Consider the following 22,064-nt stretch of genomic DNA (forward strand, 5'->3'; position numbering starts at 1 on the left):
CTGGATGCGGCAAAATATGTAGGTCACTGTTGGGGCTGCGTAGCCAAGAGAAATATTTTTTAGTGTAATGAACTTTTCAAGTTCTTCGCCTTGCAGGCCATTTTCCTTGCCCACTTCTCTATATATTTTGTATATCGACATTTTCACTTACTTGTGCCTCGTCGTATCTCGTCGGGGTCGCCAGTTGTTAAGAAACAAGTCCTTTGACATTTAAAGTGCCTTTTAAATTGTGGAACATTTTAACAAAACATATATACACGGCAACGTTTTATACAGACACCCAACTTCACTCGCTGACTTCCTCTCTTCTTGTTTACACACTCGTCACTTCCCCCAAGTCCCCTAACTCTCCGATACCCAACTCTTGACCGTGTCACGATTGACCACACAGTAACAGTGTCACAACAACTACATTCCTCATTAATGTTCGGACTCGAAAAAAAACTTATTATTCTCATTATTTACATAATTTACCTTATAGATAAACTGAGATACCAATGACTATCTTTAAGGTAACTACCTGTATCATTTACCGTAATCTTACCTTAAGGTAACTAAAGAAAAGGATAGCAACATTTTAATAACCATGACACTTTCTTAACTTATTCAAATCATGATTTAGTCAGGGATCGATGAAAGTCCAGAAAAATGTTGGATTTTGGATATTTGGCACATCGGCACAATCCGGGCCAAGTCGTGCCCATAACCCCTCAAGGGTTACTTCCCCTATTTAGGTCAAGTGCTGAGAGTCATACAAATGAGAGATTAAAAATAAGGTCCACTCATAACTCAAGTAGTAAAAATTTTAGAAATGTAATACAAAATCTGTTGTAAATATGTCTATATTTGTAAGCAACGCAAATTTTGGTAGTCAACCCCACCTCCCTTATAAAACCCAGTATTTTCCCAGGATCAATGCAAGGAAAAATCGGGCCGCAGACGCTTTCAATCAGTGACAAAAGATAAAAAAGCCCCCCCCCCCACTGTCCAGAAATGAGTGACCATCTCTTCACCTTCATCATCTAATCAAATCTAATTGATTAAAAGGCTTAGGACGTTTTAATGCCTGGCGTTTCATCAGAGACAACTGTTCACTCCGACCTTGTACCGTCACCAACAATTTTCGTCCCCGCATTTCACTAACGCAGAAAACGATATTGCACCGGACAACTCCCTTTTTATGTCCCGCAGGTGTCTGGGAACGTTCATTTCCTGCGCTCCGGGCTACGATCAGCAAACATGCGCAGTCCATCTCCTAGACAATGGGATCTAAGCATCCCTCGATGGATCGATTCCATTGATTGCCATAATGACCAGGAATAAAAATCTAATTATAACTGTAAAAGCAATAACCATAACTGAATGGTGGACTTGGACTAGGTTGTATAACTAGAATTTTACAAATACGGTTAGGGTATTGGATGAATTTATATAGAGAGAGATGACATTTGCATGATCTGCCCCATAGATCGCAAGAATTGAAAGGGGAACTTTACTTTTATTTACTTTACTAATATATATATATATATATATATATATATACATATATATTATATAACGTCTGTGTTTTATAAGATAAGATAAGACATATAGTATTTCAGGAACATGCGGTCTATCGGGCCGATGATGTTTCTGTGGCTCACGGTTAACTAGGGTGTAATTGGTCCTGGCACAACGATCGCCTTAAATTTTCTCCCTACTAGAGCTCGGTAGACTCAGATCTAGAAATTAAAAATCCCAGTATTCACCAGGATTCGAACCCGGAACCTCCGGTTCAGAAGCCAAGCGCTTTACCGCTCAGCCACAGCGCCTCCATATTGTTATGACCCTGCATTGCACACTGTCATTAGGTGCGATATTGTGCACTTTGAGACAGATATTGTGCACCATGAGACATATTGTGCACCATGAAACATATTGTGCACCATGAAACAGATATTGTGCACCATGAGGCAGAGATATTGTGCACCATGAGACAGAGATATTGTGCACCATGAAACAGAGATATTGTGCACCATGAAACAGAGATATTGTGCACCATGAAACAGAGATATTGTGCATCATGAGACACAATAGAGAAACAAGAGAAGATGATGAAAGCAGGGACGCTTTAGCTAAGATTAGTTTGGCTCTAGATCTAGTTTCTTATTGACGATTACACGTTATTTTATAATCATTTCGTTGAGGTTATTTGGCTAAATTATAACAATTAACCCTTAAAGTGCTGAGCTGTTTTACAATCAGTTCATACGAAATGGAATTACAATTCTGATGTTTAGAGGCTAAACTTATCAAGGTTCTTTTCCTTTACTAACATTCCTTCACGTCAGAGTAATGGGCATCCATTCTTAAAATATTCTGAGATCGCAGAGTTTAGGGGCAAATTGTAAACTCTTGAGTCCACAAGTTCTTACACAACTCACTCTGTCTGGTAAAAAGTTTGAACACGTTATTTCTCCCACACCCATTTTTTTAGATCAAGTTGAAACTTTGCATAAATCAATAAGAACAATTTACCAATAAATTACTGGTAATAAATTATTTTGTTGGATAACAACAAGGGAAATAAACCTTTCAGTATTCACAGATATGGATTTGCATAAATATGATGCGGTGGTCAATATAGAAGCTGGTAGAATCTACGATTGATGCTGTTACAGTTGTCGACCTGTAGCACCAAACTGCTGGTAGACATCTAACTATTGTAAGCGTAAAATTCTGTAAATTCTGTTAAGTCATTGGTTTTCCTGGCTGTTCTTAGGCAACCCATTCCATGCTCTAACAGTAACATATGTATTTTATAAGATAATATAATTTGCACATCTCTATACTTTCTGTAAGTTTATTTGAGTGTTAGTATTTAGTTGGCATTAAAAAAAAGTTAGTATAGAGACGCACGATAGTTGACGGACTTTGAACGCGACATTTAGTGACGTCACGTAGAGTGGGGGTTCAGCTTATTTAGGTTAGTATTGGTCAGTTGGTGGCAGGACCTCAAGGTGACCGCATCGTATTACGGACAGAGACTCGACTGTGACCATTACCTAGTGAACTTGCTTCAAGTACGAATAGTACTTAGAAAACAAGACGAGATTCTGCTACTACGCTCTTGCGCATTGGCTTCTCGTGAAAGCGAGAATCGATTACAAGGTCGCCACACTTTGTCATCAGTGTATATATAACAATGAGATGCCCTTGTACCTTAGCGAACTGGTTACTCCATATGTCCCCCAAAGAGCCCTGCGCTCAATGGACTCAACGCTTTTGGTGGTGCCACGTTTCTCCCTCAAAAGCTACTGTCTGCGGGCTTTTTTCAGTGCACGGACCAAAGGTTTGGAACTCAATCCCCATTGATCTCAGACAGACAACGTGCTATACCACTTTTAAGAAGAACATTAAGACCTACTTGTTTAAAACCTTTTTTAGATTAGTTTTTGATTTCTATTGTCGTGTTTGAGTTTGTAATGTTATTACAGCGCCTTGAGCCTACATTTTGTTTGTTAACAGCGCTTTATAAATAAAATTATTATTATTAAGTGTCTAACGGTCTGGACGTGGTCTTTTAACTTGTTAATGTGTAGGTCTTGTTATATAGTAGCTTAAACACACCGAATACGTTCGTACAAGCAGTGGAGTAGCTAGAGTGTGTGTGTGTAGGGGGGGGGGAGGACAGTCCAAATTCAAAAGTTTCCCCGGACCCCCACATGAATGTCCTAATTTTTTAAAGATTAAATATTAACTATTACTCCATTGCTATGCAATCTTGCTATTCGCGAGGTGTAAAAAATACGAAGCAGCATTGATCTAGAAAATCTAGATGATGCTATAGGTGACCTTTGACCTTTGCTGCACAGAAAGCACGACGTGAGGCTATATGAATTGAGATGTATCACTTGTGCATTATCTCGCCAATAAAAAAAAAACGGTATTATTCATTAACTCTTTCTCTCCTAATTAACGATATTATCGTTGATTTGACCCCATTAAATTAAATTTATTTTTAGTTTTATTAACTATTTTTTGTGATGTATAAAAAGAGCATATATTCTCCTATAATTCTATACCAAAAGTATGTGTGAATATACGAAATGTTATTGAAAGTTTGATCATAACACGGTAGAATGCAGAAATGTGAAAAATGAACAATTCTGTCAGAATGTGAAAAAATGAACAATTCTGTCAGAATGTGAAAAAATGAACAATTCTGTCAGAATGTGGAAAAATGAACAATTCTGTCAGAATGTGGAAAAATGAACAATTCTGTCAGAATGTGAAAAAATGAGCAATTCTGTCAAAATGTAAAAAAAATGAACAATTCTGTCAGAATGTGAAAAAATAATTGCGGAGATAAAGAGTTAAAAGAGTCTTAATGATTAATTTTGTTTAATTTTACTGATATACTGTATCAATTTGATTTTAGACTAATATATTTATTAAGTACATTATCTCATATCATGACGTCAAATGTCGAAATGCAGGGGTCCCCCCTTAAGAGGTCAAGCCCCCCCCCGTGCGCCCAAATCACTAGTTACGCCACTGCGTACAAGAAACTCAAACATCTCCTGAGTAACCTGACAAAGTCTGACAGCCATCATAAAACTAGGAGATCAAGACTTATCACGTGAGGTATTTTGTTATAATAATAATTTTATTTATAACATGGAAGTGATCCGTCACAGTATTGAAAGAATAGAAATAAACTTTTTAAAGGTGGACCCATTGTGTGGGGTACAAAAACTGATGGAATTTATAGACAACAGGATACGAATGTGTACATAAAGAAGTCAAGTGAGAGAGGGAGAGGGAAGCGGGGGTGAGGTTTAAAGATCAACAGGGCTGACACTAAAAGTGACAGCAAAAAAAAAGTGTTTAATTATGTTGTCACCACCTAGCGTGAACAGCACAAGCAAAGATGGCGCCCAGGATGTGTTGTTCTGAACTAATTCTGAACTAATTCTGAACGATGAACAATTGTAGCAAGAGGCCCCCCCCCCCTCCTGCTACATTGAGTCGACAACAAAACCAAGTTGAACATGTTTCGTGTTAAAGGTTTAACTCTATCTCTCCGTAATTTTTTTCCACGTTCAGAAGGAATTATTCTTTTTTTCCCATTTGTATTTCCCTAGCCTGTTAGGGTTAAACTTCAATACCGTTGTTCTATCAATCAATGTTATAATTGGTAAGGATAAATGCATGCCCTTTTTATATTACACCAATTAAAGTTTAGGACCCCCCAAACTTAAGTCAATTTAACGAGGTCAAATCAACGATGGTATCGTCAATCCGGAGAGAAAGAGAACACATTTTTTAAAAGTGTGAAAGATATTGCCTACCAAGAGATCTAGAAATGGGGGCAGGGGTGAGAGGAGGACTGTCCACTATTATTTACCCCAGTGACATGCAAGTGGAAAAGCAGTGGAGGGTATTATTACTCTTGTTCAATTCCAACGCCCCCGATACCCACACGGGGGAGTATATCGCCACGAAGTGAAGGCTTGGAGTCTTTTTCCTTCCTCTAGATGGGTTGCGTTATTCAGCCTGACGTGTCCCCTATACACGAAGCTAAACTGGTTTTGAGGCGCCAGTGTTCCGCTTTTTATTCCTTCTCCTGTCAGTCTGCAAGAACAGGTTTCTCCGGATTTTTTTTGAGAAAATCACTCGGCCAGGAGCTGGATTTGACTGTAAGAGGCTTTTAGAGACGCAAGCAATGAGATCATTTCTTGGAACGTGAGAGCTTATCCCCGATTTCAGCCCCAGCATTGACAGTTCGAGAGATCTAGAGGGATTCTCATGTGTGAAACATTCAATGCCGACAACTACGGCAGCTAATGCTTTAAGACAGCGTTTCCCAAACTGTGTTCCGCAAGGCTTGAATAGGTGTTCCATGAATAATTAACTAGTATCCTTCAACGTGAAATTGTTATGTTTATTGCTTGTTAAGTTATGATTATTTCCTATGTAATGTTTGTAATGGCTGTTATTTTATGTTTGCTATGATATGTTGCTATGTTTGTTATGTTATGTTGCTATGTTTTTAAGCTATGTTTTCTATGTCTGTTATGTTATTTTGCTAGTTTTGTTATGGTTTTATGCTACGTTGATATGTTTGTTATGTTATATTGCTATGCTTGTTATGTTATGTTGCTATATATGTTATATTACTATGTTTGTTATGTTATGCTTCTATGTTTGTTATGTTATGTTGCTTTGTTTGTTATGTTATGTTGCTTTGTTTGCTATGTTATGTTGCTTTGTTTGCTATGTTATGTTGCATTGTTTGTTATGTTATGTTGCTTTGTTTGCTATGTTATGTTGCTTTGTTTGCTATGTTATGTTGCATTGTTTGTTATGTTATGTTGCATTGTTTGTTATGTTATGTTGCTTTGTTTTTTATGTTATGTTGCATTGTTTGTTATGTTATGTTGCTTTGTTTGTTATGTTATGTTGCTATGTTTGTTATGTTAATATTTTGCGTTGTTATGTTGTTATATTCGAAGTATAACACTGTTCAAACCCATGCTAAAACTATCGAAAAATCCCTAGAGGAATTGCGACAAAGAGGGAGGAGTGTGGGCTAAAGCTTTAATAATAATGACGTTTTTTGGGTGTACGAAACTCAGAATATTTGTAGTATTTATAACATATGTTAGTCAGCATCAAGACGCCATTAGGTGTAGGGACTTAGGCGGTCATCTCTTCTTGTCTACAACGAAGGCTCGGCCTTTGATTTAGAACACAAGGAGCTGTTAAAGCTCGCATTTCTAATCAGATCACAGCAGGTTGTTAAGCAGATTGGTTGTTAAACAGGTAGGTTGTTGAGCAGGTTGTACTTGACTTTTGTTTTTTTACAAAGCATGTCTGTCTGTCTGTCTGTCTGGTACACATTTTGTACCCGTAATTTCTCCAGCTTCCCATTATCGGATCAAGTTGAAGCTGTCTACAATTATTAATTGTCCCCTAACACGCCAAAAATCAATAAAAAAAATTAACCAATTTGCGAGTGCCAAAAGCAGTATTTTTTTGGTGAGCTAAAAGGTGGTCGACGTAACAGAGGTGCCCCACGGAGAAGGTTTAAAGACCAGCTTAGTTGCCAACTTGAACTTGCTGACATTGAAGAGAGCAACTGGTTGCATGCCACTTCAGAACGAGACAGCTGTAGGCCACTCAACAAGGCCAAGAGATACATATTTGAGACCAAAAGAAAATCCGCTGCCGATGACAGACGCAGACAGCGAAAATAAAATCTTAATTGACCACCGACGGACAATGATTAAGCTTGCCCTGGATGTGGCAAAATATGTAGGTCACAGCTGGGACTGATAGCCATGGGGAATACTGTATTCCTCATTAACCCTCGGACTCGAAGACAAACCTTATTATTATTATTATGTTTAATATAGAAAAAAAAAAGAAAATAAATTTTGCAGCCTTGAGATATACGAATGTAAATGTTTAGTTATTTCCCTTGTGGGTTAGGGGTTTTATTTCTAAAAAGTATTTTTATATTGTGCCTGTTTTTAGTTATAGTCATTGAATGAAAATGTAACGGTCGAGTTGACACGGCTCAAAAAATACTGCCTCTCTCTCCGCCCCCCTCTAATCAAGTGACCACATATTTCGACCCCCCCCCCCCTCCAATCTCATTGAGAATGTACGATATGGCTTTAAAGGGGCGTAAATCAATAACTGACATGGCTAGCTAATCTTCGATCGCGCACTATTCATATTTGATAACTACTCACAAGGCCCACGTTCATTGTAAACAAGACACTCAGAAACAGTGCTACGCATCGAAGGCACTGAAATCAAGAAACTTACAACATTATCAATACAGTATACATTTTACATCTCTCAAATCTGTAAGATTTGTTTCCCTTTTTTTTTCTCAAATTTAACTTATTACCACTCAAAAACTAATTAATTGGTAAATTTTTTTTGATTGATTCATGTTTTATTAGGGGCAATGAATACATTATACATTTTATAGCTCTCAAATCTGTATGCTTTATTTCCCTTTTTTTCTATATCAAACAAAATTAACTAATTACCACTCATAAACTAATTAATTGGTTAATTTTTTTGATTGATTGATTCATGTTTTATTAGGGACAATGAATACTTGTGCAAAAGTTTCAATTTGATCCGAGACTAGGAAGCTGGAGAAATAACGTGTACACAATGAAGTCCCATAGAGAGACAGATAAGTGAGTTGATATAAGCTTTGTATAAAGGCGACTCAGACTTCAGCTGACTTGAACTGGCACAGAGAATACTTGGAACAGACGAAAATGAAAGTAAAACTCCAAAGACAGAACACAAACACATAATTTAAAACAAAGATTTTGGTGTCAGAATTGAGAAGACTACTTAAAGCTTTGTAAAAAAGTAAAAAGGGAAGGGATATAGCTGCAAGACAGCAGAGGTTTCAATTCAGTTTTTTTCTTCTCCTGGGTGGGTGGCCAGCCATGACTAATGAGCCCCCTCCTGCCCCTAAGCTTAACTCTCTCTCTCCGCAATTATATTCCACGTTCCGACGGAATTCTTCATTTGGCTCAGTAGTATTTCACTACTCTTTTATGATTCAGCTTTAATAACGTTTTTCGTTTGTTATCAGAGAATGTTTTATTTGGTCTAGAACTAAAGGGGAACGCATGTAACGTTTATACAATCAAACATTAATCTAATTTAATGACGTTTAATGAACGATGGTATCGTCGATTCGGAGAGAAAGAGTGAATGGTGTAGGCGCCAATTACTCGACTTCGCTCCTACTCCTGTTTCTCTTATTCGATATCAAACAAAGTAATTAATTACCAATAATTTATTGATTAATAGAGTGTATTTTTTTTGTTAAATTCATGTTTTGCTAAGTACAATAAATAATTGTTATAAGTATCAGGTTGCATGCGGCCTAAGAACGAGACAGCTGGAGGTCACTCACGAAGGCCGCGGGATACACATTTGAGACCAAAAGAAAATCTGCTGCAGAGGACAAACGCAGACGGCGAAAAGAAAATCTAAATCGACCGCCTGCGGACAATGGTTATGCTTGCCCTGGATGTGGCAAAATATGTAGGTCACAGCTGGGACTGCGCAGCCACGGGAAATACTGCATTCCTCACTAATCTTCGGTCTCGAAGACTAGCCTCATTATTATTATTATTATTATTATTATTATTATTATTATTATAAGTATCAACTTGAAAAGATTGTGTGAGGGAGAAATAGAGTTAACAATAATTTAAGGGGACTAAACCCAACACAGTTAGCCATATATGTTAATACTGAAGTATTAGTTTCCTTTGTTGGTGTCAAGCGAAATAGTTAATTACCAGTAATTAGTTGTCTAATTGGTTACTCTCTTTTTTTTTTTTATTGATTCATGTCTTGTCTATGCCAATGAATAATTATGCAAAATTTCAACTTGATCCAAGAATGGATGTGGGAGAAATAACGTGTACACACTTTTTTACCAGACAGACGGACAGACAGAGTGAGTTGATACAAGCTTTGTAAAAAGCTAGCATAGAGAGTTTAAAAAAAAAAACTAGCAAGAGCATTTTTTATAATAAGATAAGATAAGATGAGATAAGATAAGATGAGATAAGATAAGATCAGATGAGATAAGATCAGATGAGATAAGATGAGATAAGATAAGATGAGATAACATAAGATGAGATGAGATAAGATCAGATGAGATAAGATAAGATGAGATAAGATAAGATAAGATGAGATAAGATAAGATGAGATAAGATGAGATAAGATAAGATGAGATAAGATATAATAAAAAAAAAACTTACGATGTGTGGGGGGAAGTGATGTTTATCTAACTTCCTCTGATACTTCTTCTGTAGCAGCTGCGCGTTAATCGCTCCTCTGATGTGTACAGCATTCTCATCGATAGTGTATTTGTTCCCAGAGAACTGCTCACTTATTGGGCCAAAGCTCTGTTGTCTTCCCTTGGCTAGTCCAGCTTTGATACCCAAAGCCTCGTGGTCGAGGGCGTAGCCGGGTTGTTCCCCTTGAAATCGCAGCTCAGTCATTTTGCTGGAAGCTTTCCTGCCAATAAATAATGACACCAATATTAACTACACATTAACTCTTTCTCTCCGTAATTATATACCACATTCTGGTGGAATCAACGTATGGTATCGTCAGTTAGGAGAGAGAGAGTTAAGATTTGGAGAGGGAACGGCTTCTGGAGTCAACCCTGAGGAAAAATCAGGAGCGGGCGACCCATAGGCAGTTTGCAGCACTCAGTGCTACACCCTTGCAGAGCCTGCGACGCCGCTGACCCCGTTGAGATGTCCAAAAAGGTTTGAGATAAATCCTTTTCATGAACCTTAACCCGATAAAAATTTTTTATCCAGTGGCCAGGATGAAGGAGTGGCTCTACACCCTCTGTCTGAAGTCTCCCATCAACTAGATGACAATTTAATCACATCCGTTTTTTTCATGAGTCACGGTACCTTGAGCAAATGCAATAGGTTCCCCTCGACCCATGCGAGGTCGGAGGCCGAACCCACGAGGGGACACTTCATATTCCTATAATTTACCACTGCGTTCTGTGGAGGAACGGTGCAATGGATGCGGACTGGTTAGTAGTCCTTTCTCACATCCCCACCTCGAGCAAATACACTCGCTAGAGCATAACTGGGATAGCCTACTGGAGGCCTTGTTTGTTCTCATTCTTAGCCTTCCCGCTTCCCCGGCAGACGTTATGCTTTTTTTTTTTGGGGGGGGGGGGGCGGCGGGATTGGATAGCAGAAATTGGGTATCTATGGTATAATCTATTTTAAAAGTAGACAATGACAGATTCTTACCTAAAATTATCTTGCGCAGCTATGGCACCCTGTATTCCAACAGCGCGGCTATCCACTCGCGAGCCGCCGATCCTTGGAGCATGACCTTGGCAATAAACCTCTTTGTCGTCGTTGTTGCCTTGATTGGTCCAATAGTTTTTCAAATTTAAATAACCTTTGCAAACACAGCAGCTGTGGACAGAACAGAACGATACTTTTGTAATCGACTACACAGTAAGACTATTCTACTTTTGTAATCGACTACACAGTAAGACTATTCTACTTTTGTAATCGACTACACAGTAAGACTATTCTACTTTTGTAATCGACTACACAGTAAGACTATTCTACTTTTGTAATCGACTACACAGTAAGACTATTCTAAACACAAATTCTTCTTCTTCTTCTTCGTTCTCATTGTTATGTTGGAGCGTTCAGATGACTAGACCAATACATGAGATGAACTGCGCAGTGGTTTCCAAATCAGGGAGCTCTACATATAGTTTTCTTTCTATTGGGGTGTTTTGGGGCCAGTGTCTTGTACGGGCCTCTTGGTAAAGAGAGCAGTTTTGGAGGACGTGGTAGTCATTCTCTGGTGATACTCCACATGGGCAGATTTCACTGGTTCCAATTTTGACACAAATAATTTACCATGTCCATGACTGTAAACACTATACATTATCATCTGTCCCTTGACTTCCGTCGTAGGGAGTGCTGTGACAGTTTGCGTAACAAAATCCCTCCACTTTTCCCGGTCAGCAGCTGTTAATAGCAGGATATCAAGAGAGAGGTCAGTTTTTCTTTGGACGACCCTTTCTTTGCGCTCCGTCCAATGTACTTTAAAGAATGACTTTTGATAGTGAGTCATGTCTTACAGTATGACCAAACCAGCTCATCTTTCGTCCCTTCACTGTATTGGGTTCTTCCTTTTTGCAATTCAGAGTGTAGACTTGTAAAAAACAAACTCTTATGTCTCCTTATCCTGTTGTCTTTAGAAAAGATACCATAAACAGAGCTAGACAGGCCTTAGAGTGGAACCCTCAGGGAACAAGACCTAGAGGAAGACCAAAAAGAAGGCGGCGACGAAGTATACTAGAGGAAGCCGAGAGGACCGGAAAGAGCTGGGAAGCCATTTAAAAAAACTAGCAAGAGAGCGTGGAGAGTGGCGTGTTTTTACTGGGGCCCTATGTTCTATAAAGAACGTGTTTTTACTGGGGCCCTATGTTCCATGAATAATGTGTTTTTACTGAGGCCCTATGTTCCATGAGGAACGTGTTATTACTGGGGCCCTATGTTCCATGAAGAACGTGTTTTTTACTGGGGCCCTATGTTCCATGAGGAACGTGTTTTTATTGGGGCCCTATGTTCCATGAGGAACGTGTGACTACTGGGGCCCTATGTTCCATGAGGAACGCGTTTTTACTGGGGCCCTATGTTCCATGAGGAACGTGTTTTTACTGGGGCCCTATGTTCCATGTGGAACGCAAAGGAAAGAGGATCATCCTGGTATCTAATGCTTAGCTTTTTTCTGTAGCATTTACTCTCAAAGGCTTGAATTCTTAAAGCCTCAGCATTCAGTGTCCAACTTTCACAACCATATATGAGCACAGAGATTACTAGTGAAGAATACAGTTTTAATTTTACTAGGAAGCTGATGCTACTCTTCCAGATTGTCCACTGTTTGCTTACGACAGCTGATGCCATTTTCTTTAAATTAATTGATCCTACATCTCTTGCTTTGTTTGACCCGAGATATTTAAAAATGGGTCAAATTCTTCTAATGTTTGCGGATTGTAATCGCTATAAAAACTATTGATTGTTTACATTGGCTGGTATCTTTAAGTCTTAGAACTAACTATGGTTTATCTCGAAGAGAACTTTTTCTTTTGACTGGAAAGTTCTATCCCGGGGAGACGATTCCGTCGAGATACAACACATGTCATGGTGACATTTCCTTTTGGTGATAGCATTTTATTGATGGTTTATTGATTGCTATCACCACAGCAAAGTTACACGATATGTCATCAATACGTGCGTAAACTGTAAAGATTATGATTAAACTCATCAGATGAAATTCCACGAAGATGTTTTACATTTCAGACCGATAGTTGACAAAATAGCAATGCAGATAAACGCTAAGCATTCACCATCAAATGCCAGCGATACATTATAATAATAATAATAATAATAATAATAATAATAATAATAATAAACCGCTACCATTATCGATATCGCCGTACCACTGTCTCATAATTTAAGAAAAACTGAGATAGAAAAACAAAGAAAATATGGGAACCTAGGCTTGGAGATTAAGCGTCTATGGAAATTGTCCAAAATAACAATATACCCCATTGTTATATCAACCGAGGGGATAATAACAACTGACCTCACAGACACCTTCAAGGCCCTTAACATTCCTAGGAACATCTTCGTTGCCTGTCAGAGGGCGGTACTGCTGCAGACCTGCCACATCACCAGAAAATTCCTCAGTGGAAACTGTTAAAGGGACTACGATGAATTTTGTTTCTCTTTAGCGAAACTCGACCCTGGCATCGCCAGAGAATGACTACTCGTTCATTTCTAACATAATAATAATAATAATAATTTTATTTATAAATAAAGATTATGATTAAACTCATCAGATGAAATTCCACGAAGATGTTTTACATTTCAGACCGATAGTTGACAAAATAGCAATGCAGATAAACGCTAAGCATTCACCATTCAAATGCCAGCGATACATTATAATAATAATAATAATAATAATAATAATAATTTTATTTATAAAGCGCTGTTAACAAACAAAATGTAGGCTCAAGGCGCTGTAATAACATATCACATATAATGTCTGAACGAAAAGTCATTGGTTAACATGCATGACTAGATGCATGACGCGAAGGACGTAATCATCTTCTTTTTTTGAAGCAACGTCTATATTATATAAGATAAGAAAACTACAGTCTTTGTGAAACCATCCAGCAAAGGTCAATTGAGCAAGAAAACAAAATACGCCAAAAATGGGGCTGGATTGGACTGACAATACGAAGAACAAAGGAAAATACCCCAAAGCAGGCTACGGACTAAACCCCACAGAGGAAGAGAAAGGAAGACCAAAGCAAACATGGATAAGATCTAAGAAACAAGAAGAAAAGACGGAAAGAAGGGAAAGAGAATTGTCTAGAACAATGGCGAAGTACTGAAACTATAATAGGCCTACTGTAAGTATTGCAAATCTATGGCCATATTACAAGATCTTCGGGGCTAGCATAGACCTCCCTTCAGGAAACAGTACCAGGAAAAAGAAAAAGAGATAGTGAAAGCGATGGGAAGACAACATAAAAGAATGAACAGACCTGCCATTGAAAGAGGTTCTAACTAAGGCGAAAGACAGAGAGGAATGGAGGAAGTCAACAAATCTTGCATGGTGCCCCAACAGTCCAACAGACTAAGAGAGAGGTAAGGTAAAGTTAAATTGCGAATCCAAGGAACAACCGTGTTGCCTGCTTTGAAAGACCTTGATACGTTTGTTGAACAGGGCATGCTTGTTAAGTTAGTTTCTCTCTTAGCAATAAAATCCTCGAATACAATCCAACTTTCTGTTCTGGTATAAACTGTGTGACTATTATTATTATTATTATATTCGCTCTTTTATACTGCTTGAGTATATTTTGTGATTTAAACTAAAATCTCGATTGTTTCTCTACCAATTATTTCTATAATAAAATCGTTAGTAAGTTATCTTCTTTGATTTCAAACCACCTTGTATGGACTTAGATCTCTATAGTGTTAAAGCATACTAGACTATCATTTATCATGGTACCATGATAAGCGCACTTTTAAAGATTTGCAGCAGGATCTGGCAATCAGGAGGATTGCCCAAATCCTGGACTCAATCACTCATCATCACTCTTTCAAAGAAAGGCAATTTAATCTGCCAAAACTACCGCATCATAAGCCATCCCAGCAAGGTCCTGTTAAAAATTATATTAAACCGGTTAAAACCATTAATTGACAACATATCAGAAGAACAAGCGGGTTTTAGACAAGGTCGCAGCACAACAGAACAAATCCTATACTTAAGGATACTCAGCGAGAAATACCTCCAACACCAACATAACCTGTTCCATGTCTTCATTGACTCCAAGAAAGCTTTTACACTGTCCTCAGGGAACAATACCAGGAAGAAGAAGAAGAGGAAGACAGAGAAAGCGATGGGAAGACAACATCAACGAATGGACGGGCCTGTCAGTGAATGAAATTCTATCCAAGGTAAAGGACAGAGAAGAAAGGAGAAAGACGGTTGAGAGATCTTGTGTGATGCCCCAACAGACTAAGCAATAGGTGAAGACAATACTAGTAGAATACAATGCTAGTACTACTACTGAATACAATACTAGTTAAATGAACTTTATAAAAAAAAAAGTAACGTTCCTCTTTCAGACCTTGCGATCTATAGGGCAGATGATGTTAAGGTCATCTGTTTCTTTGGCCAAAAGTTGAAGAGCAGAGTGTCATGTCGCTCTGCACAACGACCAACCAACTTTACTTTCCCCAACTAAAGTCAGGTACCCATTAGAGTTGAATAGACTCAGGGGCACCCTAAAAATTCCGAAATTCAAAATTCCAGTCATCACCGAGATTCAAAACCCAGGACCCCAGGTTTGGAATACCAAGCGCTTTGCCGCTCAACCACCGCGCCGTCAAATGAACTTTATACTTTATCATAATGAAACATTTGAAAACCAAATATAAATAAAAAAAACAACAACAATCACACAGGATTGTATTACAATCATTTTACAGGGGGCTAGGGTACTAACTGACCAGTACATCTATATAACTGTCACTTACTTAAAACACTGCTTATGAAAGATGACGTCATTGACTGGCCCGACCCTCTCCTGCTGATAGACCGTCTGGTTGCAGCGTTGACACTTCTGAAGGTTCAGATTTGGGGGCATAAACAGGGTAGAGAGACGTCTGTAGCCTCGCTCGATGGAATCTGAATCCTCCAGCTCCGCCATGATTCCCTCTCACCAAGACATGAACAGACGTCAGGCAAGGGACTTAACTCTTAAAACAGGAGCTGGAACTGATATTGGCAGAAGAAACAAGAAAACCATTTTTTTAAATATTAAAAAAAAAAAGATTATGATTATCTCAAATTATACAACTTAAAATAAAATGAATATTTAAAAAGTTATTTTGAAAAAAAAATGTAAAGCGGAAACCGGGTATCGATTTTGACACCGCCATCTTCTTGAGCAAACGATACTACCAATTAGGTCATCATATAAAAAAATCATTATTTATTGATACATTTGTCTTTACATATATCAGATTTCGGACACTAGAATCTAAATATTATCTATATTAGATTTACGTAAAAATATAAGTAAATCTTAGATAATCTATCAATAACATATAAGCAGCTTTAAATTCAAGAAACAATTCAGTTATCGGTACACTACGGCTGACTAAGCCACGTTTTTTTTTACTGCAATTTAAAACCATACTTAAATTTATTTCTTTTATACTTTGACAAATTATAACTGTCAAACTAGAGTTTTCCACGTGTGGTCAACGAGCAAGTTATTCTTTACTCAGCGATATACATCAACCGTTTAATTTATGGGAAATTTGTTAGAGCCGTTTTTGAGGTCAGCGTTCCATGTTCCTGGTTCTCGGTTCCAGGTTTCATGAAGTTCTGGCTTGAACAGAAGTATTGTATAAAAGAAAAAGTATGACAGCTTAAGTTAAAACGTGCTTTTTTCCTAATTTCTACAAAGACTTAAGTCGCCAAAAAACCCCCCGCTCCAAATTAAAAGGAATCATTCAGGTCTTTACAAATGTACGAATGTTATTGATTTCACCGAACAGGGAAGTAGATGAGATCAAGTCTTTTGAGATATGTGAAACTGTGTGACCCTAACCATGACACACCTGCTCAGAACACTCTAGTTTGAGTGTATGACATGCACAGCATTAACCTCAAATGATTTCAGGTGTTTAAGAAATCAACATTTTAAGATAGGTGAAATGGCTGGTGAATAATAGTCAAAAAGACCTGGAGAGAAAGAACAACTTTAGGTTTGGAAAGCGGGGAAGGGGGAAATGCTAAAAAAAAAAGGTTTGTTTAACCTAGAGTTTATAAAGAAAGGTATTGCATCCACTTGGGTAGTGATGTGTGTGAGAGAGATGTGTGAAATAGTGATGTGCGTAAGAGTTATGTGTGAAATAGTGATGTGCGTGAGAGTTATCTGTGAAATAGTGATGTGCGTGAGAGTTATGTGTGAAATAATAATGTGTGAGGTAGTGATATGTGAGAGTGATGTACGTGACAGTGATGTGTGAAACAGTGATGTGTGAAATAATAATGTGCTGTGTGAGAGAGTAATGTGTGAGATAGTGATGTGTGAGAGTGATGTGTGAAACAGTGATGTGTTAAATAGTAATGTGCGTGAGAGTGATGTGTGAAACAGTGCTGTGTGAGAGAGTTATGTGTGAAATAGTGATGTGTGAGAGTGATGTGTGAAACAGTGATGTGTTTAATAGTAATGTGCATGAGAGTGATGTGTGAAACAGTTATTTGAGAAAAAAATAATGTAGGCCTATAAGAGTAAGATGCATTAGACAGAAATGTGTGAGAAAGTGATGTGTATAGTGATGCTACAAATAGTGTGTGAAATAATGCTGTGTAAGAGTGATGTTTGAGAGAGAGAGACGTGAGTGTAGTGATGTGAGAAATAAATGTTGTTTGAAATGAGGTATTAAATGGTGATGTTGTCGATTCACTATCTCACACATCACTCTCATAAATCGCTATCTCACACATCACCTTTTAATATCTCCGGGATGTGTGAAATAGTGATGTATGAGTGAATGATGTGTGTGATAGCGATGCAAGAGATAATGATGTGCGAGATAATGATGTGCGAGATAATGACGTGTGAGATAGTCATGTGTGAGATAGTGATGTGTGAGATAATGATGTGTGAGATAATGATATGTGAGATAATGAAGTGTGAGACAGTGATATGTGAGGCAGTGATGTGTGAGACAGTGATGTGTGAGATAAAGATGTGTGAGATAAAGATGTGTGAGATAAAGATGTGTGAGATAGTGATGTGTGAGATAGTGATGAGTGAGATAAGATGCGTGAGATAATGATGTGTGAGATATTGATGAGTGAGATAAGATGTGTGAGATCATGATGTGTGAGATAGTGATGTGTGAGATAGTGATGTGTGAGATAATGATGTGTGAGATAATGATGTGTGAGATAGTGATGCGTGAGATAGTGATGTGTGAGATAATGATGTGTGAGATAGTGATGTGTGATATAGTTTTGTACGAGATAGTGATCGGTGAATATATTGATGTAAGAAATAGAACTGTGTGAAATCGTGATGTGTAGAGTATTATGTTTGCAACAGTGATGTGTGAGAGGTTGATGTGCTAAATAGTGTGTGAGGGTGATGTGTGAGCTACGTGCTAAACGATAAAGTAAGAATAGTGTTCTATGGGGGGGAGATGTTTCTGTGGCCCACGGTTCACGAGGGTGTCTTGAGGCCAGGTCAACGACCAACCGCCTTTACGACCAACCGCCTTTACTTTTTATCAACTAATTTCAAGTACCCGTTAGTGCTGGGTGGACTCAGAGGCGCCCTAAAGATCCCACCCCCACCAGGATTCGAACCCGGGACTCCAATTCGGAAGCCAAGCATTTTACCATTTAGCCATCTCGCCTCCGTGTTAGATAGTGATCATGTAGTACTGATGTCTAAAATAGTATCAACCACAGAGACATATGAGTCTCTGTCTATCAGAGTTAGTCATAATCACAAACTCCGTTGTACACAAACATATCTACATCCAATTCAAACAACCAGAGACCTTGAACTAACTAACTTATCTTTATGATAAATAAACGTTTAAGAAGAACATGAACTATCTCTTCTGAAGATCGCCGGACACAAATCTGATAGTTAAAGAAAGATCCATGCAGAAGGCGAAAAAAGAACTTTATTATATACCATGCGGACAACAGCTTTGCCTGCGTCAGATGTGACATATAAGTAGGTCGCCAACGGGTCTACGTATTCTCGTAAACTACTGCTCTCATTCTTAATCTTCGTACTCAAAGAAAATAATTTAAAATTTCAGGTTTATATAAACAAGTTTAAAAACCCAACTAAAAATACTCAGAAAGACGCAGATCAAATCACATTGCTTAATAAATTGTAAGTAAATACGCCAGTTTCCATATTAGCGCATGGAATGGGTTGCCTGGATCAGCCAGGAAAATCAAAGACTTGACAGAGTTACGAGTCATTGATTAACATGTATAAATAAACTGACACATGGATATGCGTAGGACGTGGTTATCCTCTCCTGCGAAGCAACGTCTTTAATTTATAAGATAAGACAAATCTATACCAGTAACCCCCCCCCCCCCCCTCTTGATTCTAACCCCTCAACAGGGCCTCATTCTGTGCTAATCAAAATGTGTGCATGTAGGTGTGTATGCCTCTTAGCACGAGAGCGAGTCTGAAATTTAATTTTTCTAAAAAAAAAATAAATTCCTAACCCAAAAAAAAAAGTAAATGAGCAATAAAGACTTGTAATGCATGCATGTGATATATAATGGTCGACATGACAGCTGCATGACACATGAACAAGTTGATTGCGACAGCACAATGTTAAAAAAAAAAGTAAGAAGGAAGAAGGGAAGGAGAAATGGAAAGAGAAAGGGAAAGAGAAAGGGAAAGAGAAGGGAAAGAAAAAGAGAAAGAGAAAGAGAAAGGGAAAGGGAAAGAGAAAGAGAAAGGGAAAGGGAAAGAGAAAGAGAAAGAGAAAGGGAAAGAGAAAGAAAAGAGAAAGAGAAAGAGAAAGTGAAAGGGAAAGGGAAAGAGAAAGGGAAAGGGAAAGAGAAAAGAAAAGAGAAAGGGAAAGAGAAAGAGAAAGGGAAAGAGAAAAGAAAAGAGAAAGAGAAAGAGAAAGGAACGAGAAGGGGAAAGAGAAAGGGAAAGGGAAAGAGAAAAGAAAAGAGAAAGAGAAAGAGAAAGGGAAAGAGAAAGGGAAAGAGAAAGGGAAAGGGAAAGAGAAAAGAAAAGAGAAAGGGAAAGAGAAAAGAAAGAGAAAGGGAAAGAGAAAAGAAAGAGAAAGGGAAAGAGAAAGGGAAAGAGAAAGAGAAAAGAAAAGAGAAAGGGAAAGAGAAAAGAAAGAGAAAGGGAAAGAGAAAGGGAAAGAGAAAGGGAAAGAGAAAGGGTGTCAGAAATGAACGAGAGACAGAACTTCTAGAATGACAAAGAAGAGAAAGCTAGAGGAAACTCTACGAGAAGATTTGCTAGGACTGATGCCCACACCACGGCCCGCTGGCCGAATCAGGTTCGCCAAGCGGTCCTATTCGGCTTCTCAAGACCCCTGACCAATGTGAAGAATAAAGCCGCAGAGACTTTTTTTAAAACTCGATTATTTTTTACTAAGCTTATATCAACTGGCTCTGTCTGTCCAGTAAACATTTTGTACACGTCATTTCTCCCACACACAATTATTTATTTTACCTGACAACACAAGAATCAATAACACTGTGTATTAAAATTATTTTGTTTGGTATCTCGAACAAAGGAAAGAAATTGTACTTGGCTGAAGTGGTGGTATAAGCTGAATAAGGTCGCCGCTTTAAATTGAAACAATATATAACGACTGTGAAGAAACAAGTCCTTTTATGTTTAAAGTGCCTTTTAATTGTGGAACATTTCAACATAACATATATACACGGCAGACATTATATGCAGACACCCAACTTCACTTGCTGACTTTCTCTCTTCTTGTTTACACACTCGTCACTTCCCGCCAAGTCCCCTAACTCTCAATACCCAACACTTGACCGTGTGTCACGGTTGACCACACAGTAACCGTGTCACCACAGTCCTCCCAGGGCAGAGACAAATTTTGATCGTATCAAAATTTCATGAACCCAATAGTTTGGGTGTACATTAATAATGTTTAACATCGACAAGAAAAAACAATGACATGTAATACAATGGCATCTTCAATTATGAGAGAACTGGTAACGCCTATGACGACAAATAAATCTTCAATACTATGTTACTGCAAGAGACATTTCCAATGGACCTCATTCACCAATCGTAAACAAACAACATTTTGTCACGTGATCTTATTGATAAAACAACAACAAAAAACTGTCACGTGACAACCATCATGAATTGAACATTAGATCGTAAATTATATAGAAGAGATAGAGAACCACTTGGCTAAATGTTGTTTGTTTACGATTGGTGAATGAGGTCCATTGAACTATCGCCGAAAGCTTTCCTGTTATATATATACAACTTATATATAACAAAAAAATCCCGAATTTAGTTTTTTCCTATGTAACGATAGTTTTTTTGAATGCCAACACTGTCAGGTGAGAACAGGGGCGGACTGGCTATATGGGCATTCGGGCAAATGCCCGGTGGGCCGGTACCCAAAATGGGCAGGAAGGTCAACCTAAGTAGCCTCATATAGAACGTATTAAATTGTTAAAGGTTTTATAATATTCTCTTGTAAAAGAGGCCCCCTAGCCTTGTTTTTTTTTTAAAATCTTTTACAGATTCTACAGTGTAATGCTAATTTAATCTAACACATTTGCCGAAATAAGGTAATAGCCTACAACCGCAGACAGTGCCACTAGCAGGCTACATACTTTTAGGGCCTACATACTTAGTGATATATACTATATACTTTTTTTGAATCATTAGACCTATATTTCTTATAAGGATATAGTGTTCACTTTATGCATACGTTCAGTTATCGATACATTATCAAACTTAATAGAATGATCTTGAGGACAGGTAGACCTAGAATTGGATGCCCATCAAAGAATATACATTTTGTGGGCTGTATTGTATAGAAACGCCCGGGTCGCTTTTAGCTCCCAGTCCGCCCCTGGGTGAGAAATACACAATGAGTGAATACTTTATGTTACATCAAAACATCTTCCAAAATTAAGGGGATTGTGTACTTATATACACGGCAACGTGTCACTACAACAGTATTCTCTAGTCACAAGAACCTCACTAGCAGACTCGATAGCACGTGGGTTAACATTTCTAATTCTATCCCCCCCCCCACTCCAAGCAAATTACGTTAAAATTAACCCAGATATTCATTTCTTTCTCCCGCCCCCCCCCCCATTTCCCCAACTGGTCCAGTCACGTGATAGGGATCACAGCGCATAGAGAAAGCTAAAAG

General features: G+C 38.2%; 1 protein-coding gene across 1 annotated transcript in view; it reads right to left on the minus strand.

Annotated features, from left to right (window-relative positions):
• Positions 1 to 22,064, minus strand: part of LOC106072981 (hillarin-like) — a 76,574-nt gene that overhangs the window by 30,975 nt on the left and 23,535 nt on the right. The window contains exons 2-4 of the mRNA XM_056030703.1: positions 15,654 to 15,894; positions 10,824 to 10,994; positions 9,801 to 10,059 (exon numbers count right to left, since the gene is read on the minus strand). Coding sequence (XP_055886678.1) covers positions 9,801 to 10,059; positions 10,824 to 10,994; positions 15,654 to 15,826 — 603 coding nt within the window. The 5' untranslated portion in view covers positions 15,827 to 15,894. The remainder of the gene's footprint in view (positions 1 to 9,800; positions 10,060 to 10,823; positions 10,995 to 15,653; positions 15,895 to 22,064) is intronic.

This window comes from Biomphalaria glabrata, chromosome 5 (genome assembly GCF_947242115.1).
Source record: "Biomphalaria glabrata chromosome 5, xgBioGlab47.1, whole genome shotgun sequence".
NCBI classification, from domain to species: Eukaryota; Metazoa; Mollusca; class Gastropoda; family Planorbidae; genus Biomphalaria; species Biomphalaria glabrata.